The 5306-nt window shown below is 33.4% G+C and overlaps 1 protein-coding gene across 1 annotated transcript; it reads right to left on the reverse strand.

The window, feature by feature from the left end:
* On the reverse strand, positions 1-3033 carry LOC123529725 (actin, non-muscle 6.2-like). The gene is made up of 2 exons (XM_053521232.1): positions 2877-3033; positions 1-1699 (listed from the first exon to the last, which is right to left on the reverse strand). The coding sequence occupies exon 2, from the start codon at positions 1653-1655 to the stop codon at positions 498-500; it is 1158 nt and encodes a 385-aa protein (XP_053377207.1). The 5' UTR covers positions 1656-1699; positions 2877-3033; the 3' UTR covers positions 1-497.
* Positions 3034-5306: the final 2273 nt, after the last annotated feature.

Here is a 5306-nt window from a genome sequence, read left to right on the forward strand (position 1 = left end):
TAATGACATAATGACATAATATTATTGTAATATTAACAAACATACTAAATATAATTGCTGTGAGACCAAACAACAGTCTAAAATACAGGAGTATACATGTCACGTATCTTCAGATAACAAAAGAGTAAGCTTTGCAGTGCCAAATGTTGTTTTTCCTTTGCAATGAGTGTTTGTATGATCGATATAGATAATATACTGAATTATTACAGAACAAAATAACTACGTATATATAGAACAACGAAAGACATCGGATACATGCTGTTAAATTATTTACATTGCAATGTAAGATATATGTGGGTAAAAAAAAAATAATGGACAAACTGAATATAAACACACTGAGTTGCTATCACTTAGACCGGTCGTTTTTGAAGTTGGATTATTTCCAAAGTATATACGCATGTTGTCCTCTTCTTTTTCTTTTCTATTTGTGTGCTACGTGTCTGCTTTTATTACAGTAGTTTTGCAATACATTACGCCGTATATAACTTTCACATCGCTTATATACATTTCGCATGCACTATTCTTGGGCCATTTTCTTCATATTCCTGTTTAGAAATCAAACACTTTTGGAAAGTAGATAACGAGGCTAAAATAGAACCTCCTATCCAAACACTTAGCTTTCTTTCCGGCGGGGCAATGACCTTGACCTTCATAGTTTTTGGGATTAAATTTCTTAATTCCTTCTGCATTCTTTCAGCAAACCCAGGAAACATTGTACAGCCGCCTGATAAAATCATATTACACATTAAGTCTTTTCTGGCGTCAATATCACTTTTCATAAGGCAGGAATAAAACAAATCATGAATACCTGCAATATCTTTGCCGAGCAAATTCGGTTGAAAAAGGGACTCAACACATCGAAATCTTTCACTTCCGACCGTAATCCTACGTCCGTCGGGTAGTTCATATGTTCTTTCAACATCAATAGTGTCATTAGTATTGACAGTTTTCATTTCTTTGTCAAAGTCAAGCACTGCGTATCCTAACTTTTCTTTAATATTTCGAACTATTTCTTTATCAGATTCGAAAGCAAACGTATTGCAGCGTTCGCTGTTTAGCATTCTTAACAAATATTCAGTCAAATCATTTCCACCCAAATCAATCCGATCGATAGCGTGCTTGAACGTGTATCCTTCATAGACAGCAAGAACGTGTGAGACCGCATGGCCGATATCGAGCATGATTGCAGAACCGCGCCCAGATGCATAAATCGCCAGTATTGCTGATAACGACACATAAAATGCTGGTGTGTTGAATGTCTCAAACATACATTCAACCATCTTTTCTCTGTTTAACTTTGGGTTTAATGGCGGTTCTGTCAGCAATACAGGATGTTTCTCCGGTGCGGCGTGGAGCTCGTCATAAAACGCGTGATGCCAGATTTTCTCCATATCATCCCAGCTGGTAACAATGCCCTTTTCAATGGGATATTTTATGGACAGTACGTCCCTTTTCTTCTGTATCTGGTCCCCTACGAACGTATCTTTACTGTCCATCCCAACCATCCAGTTTTCATACATGTACCTCGGTCGCCCGGTGAGCGCCGGAAATATCGATCTCGGTGCATCGTCACCCGCAAACCCGGCTTTACAAAGGCTTGAACCGTTGTCGATGACAATAGCGGGGATTTCATCATCGAACGAGTCGTAACTCATGATTCTGTAAATGGGCAAAATATATCCCAACTGTGAACCAACGGCTGCAAATCAGACAAAAACTAATCATTTATAAAGAAAATATATATATCATTGATCATATCATATATATCATAGTGAAATCTTAGTTTTTTCACAGCTTTCTTTGATTTTTTTTCTCCTAGACAGACACTTGTTATAATACGTTTGAAGTGTGTTAATTTCGATTTATTCGCGTAATATTTTTTTTTTTTCATATCACTTCAGTTTAAGTACATAACCGTATAATAAGTCTCTTCATTGCCATTGCAACATTTATACATTTCATTTCTTTTTTCTATAGTATATGATTCAGAAGCTAAAAAGAGCTTGTGTTGTACTTTTTATAGTGTCGACTTTTATCGTTTATCCAGCTTTTTTCTTATAAAATTATCTTATCTTGTCTTGAAATTATAAGGTATTTCGTTATCTATTCAGGAGAGAAATTATCCATTCACACGCTTACTGCAATATGTGTTAATGCCTTTTTCTACAATGTTTTATATCATCCAACAATCTATATTTGAAGAAGAATCACTGAAACAAAATTTGCTAAACTACATCAGAAGTTTGTTTAAACCTTATATGGTAAATTGATAAAAGGCACAAGTTCGTTCAGACCTTATATGGCAAACTGATAACTATCACAAATCACTGCAAGTTAATAATATAAATGATGAGCACCAAGTAAGACCTTTTATCATGTATGCAATATTGATGTTTGATATACTTAGCTCATTTTCACTTTAACATAATGTAAAAACACTCATCCGTAGAGTTTTGCATTGCTAAATATAGAACTTCACTATCATTTATGATTGTAGTTACATTCGCAATTAAACAGTCATTTGTTATGTTAAACAAAACAAAATCAAGAGAGAGAAAAAACAGCGGTGTTTTATTTGACACATTTGTCAAGTGCTTGCTATTTTAACACAGAACACAACTTTACATAGATACTTTGTACTTGTATTTTCAAATATACTGTATAAAATTTTGACATAACAGAACTTTGACATTTATACACACATGAATATGTATAATTCATTTAATACAAACAGGATTAAAGGTATGTAAATAATGAGAGACTTTAAACTGTATATTAATAATGCTAAGATGTTTGGTAGTAAGATTTTCTGCTGCTACATAGAAGATATAGCTAAGTAATCAACATTCGGTGTAAAATGATATAGTACACAATACCTTTGCCATTTATTCGCAGATCATACGTCCAGGAATGAAACAATTACAAGAATCTGTACATACATATCCAGCGCGATGTACATGGCTAATGCATGTATAAATTTGTAAAATAACTAGCAGTAACCAGACCATGAAAAGTAGATCTAAATATAGAATGTAAACAACGCTGGTTTCCGATTATTGCGAAACGTTAAGCCAGAAACCAAGTATCCCATACTGTTTAAAAATACATATAGTATCATATTCAAAATGCTCAAATATGTAATTTACGACTTTTTACGAATAAATATAGTACAAAACAATTGATATAAAAATTGTTGTCAATATGGTTAGCAACTTAGCAACGAAGCAGCAATGGTCACAACAATACCCTGGGGATATAGTATATACTTTTGATGCAATATATGTTTCTTCTTACCAAGCAAAGAGTTTTATTTGTACTTTAATATATTCTAACGTATCTATTACAGATTTTAAGTCAATACTAAGCTATTTTGGTTTAAACATATTTTATTAGCGAAATACATAGTTTACAAATTGTGAACAATGTAACTAATTCAGAAATACGCTTAGGATAGGATCGAAAGCCAATGGCATATATAGACCTTTTCCTGTAGTAAACAATTACACATTCAGGCTGGTATTAAAGATTACTAAAGTAAAGTTTACATAAATATCATGCAATACAATTATTGATTATAAATGTAGAAAAGTGAAAATTAGAAGAGTGATATACAAAGACTTGACGAGAATGGGCAGATTGTTAATATCAAGTATTATTCAAAACGTTTAGAAGACTCAATGAACATATAGACTAATATAAATATTTTTGTGTTCCTTATGATGTGTTAGGTAGGGATTGCTAAAGAGTAATAAATCAGTAGTGATATCAATATCCGAAGCAGCTGAATTTACCCAATCCAGTAGAATATTGCTTTCATTGATGTAAAACGGACATGAGAAAAGGTAATGAAAACTCATAGCAAACAAATGCGCATTCAATACGTTTCATTCAGTACGCAAGCGGGTATGTAGAATATGAAGTTTTCTTGGTCGAGTAAAAAGTAAGAGGGGACTTTTGGTGGCTGATTCATATTGCTTAAAAGGTTCTTGAATATAAATAAGCCGGAACATTTCTTGATTCGCCAGGTAATGAGTTCCAGGCTCTGATGGTAGATGGAAAGAAAGATTTGTAATACAATGAAGTTTTTATTTGTTATGGTGGGGATGCAATCTGGATTACGTAAGTTATATCTGGGTTACTAATTCTCATAGGGATAAGCGAGGTTAGGTAGTCAGGGACCAGAGAATGCTGAATCTTGTAGAACAATGTTAATTTATGAATGTAACGTTTATTTTCGAGAGTTTGCCAGCTTGTTTCGTAATAAAGTTTTTCAAGTGAAAGTAATTTGAATTATTGCAATCATATAAATAACAGTTATCAAATACAACATCACTATATTCCATAAGAGACCTTATGAAAGAAAAGTAAATTGTTTCTAATGATTTTCTATCAAATTTGAATCTGAGTGACCTCATAACATTTACTCTACCCCATGCTTTGTCCAAGATATAACTAAAATGTGAGCGCCATGTACAATCATTAGAAAGAATAGTTACTTCAGCAATTTGCTGATCTTTCATGACTATCGGTGGATGAAATGGTTTGTTATTTTTCCTAGATATAATCATAGAATTTGTCTTTTGAGCATTAAAAGTAACAAGCCACGTTTCAGCCCACAATTCAATTTAATGTAAATCACTATTAAGAATATTTGCTACTTGAATAGGATTGTTCACCAGTATCGAGAGGCTTGCATCATCAGCAAAAAGTCATATTTGCTTGAATAACGCGTACATTAATTGTCATTAATATAGATTAAAAATAGCAAAGGACCTAAAATAGAACCCTGATCGAGGAACTCCTGCTTCAATTTTCGCCGACCTTGATGATTTACTATTAAATTGCACTTGCTGATATCTATTCGGAAAATGATTTTCAAACCAGGAAAGAACTTTATTTGACAGTGACTCCAATAGCCGTAAGTTTTAGAAGTAGTCCCTTGTGCCATACTTTATCAAAGGCTTTGCTGATATCACAGAATACAACGCGTAGTTCAGCTTCACAAAATTTATGATATAAGTATGTCAACTCGTTTTTGTCAAATCGCGAGGTAAGAATCCAGACAAGTACTCTGTAAGGATACTATTGTCTACTAGATGGTTAAAAACATGTATATATATAACTCACTCAAAAACTTTACTCACGGTACAAAAAAGGGAAAATGGCCTATAATTTGAAAAGAGAGATGGGTCATCCTTTTTATAAACAGGACATACATTGGCTAATTTCCACTGAGTAAGAAATATCTGAAGCGGTAGTCTAGTGGATAAGTTGTCGGCCGCTCAATCCAGGGGTCGTGGGTTCGA

This window comes from Mercenaria mercenaria, chromosome 13, assembly GCF_021730395.1.
Source record: "Mercenaria mercenaria strain notata chromosome 13, MADL_Memer_1, whole genome shotgun sequence".
Lineage (NCBI taxonomy): Eukaryota > Metazoa > Mollusca > Bivalvia > Venerida > Veneridae > Mercenaria > Mercenaria mercenaria.

Bases quoted from the DNA above. Each gene is read 5' to 3' on its own strand.
- LOC123529725 (XM_053521232.1), bottom strand. From the start codon at position 1,655: ATGAGTTACGACTCGTTCGATGATGAAATCCCCGCTATTGTCATCGAC.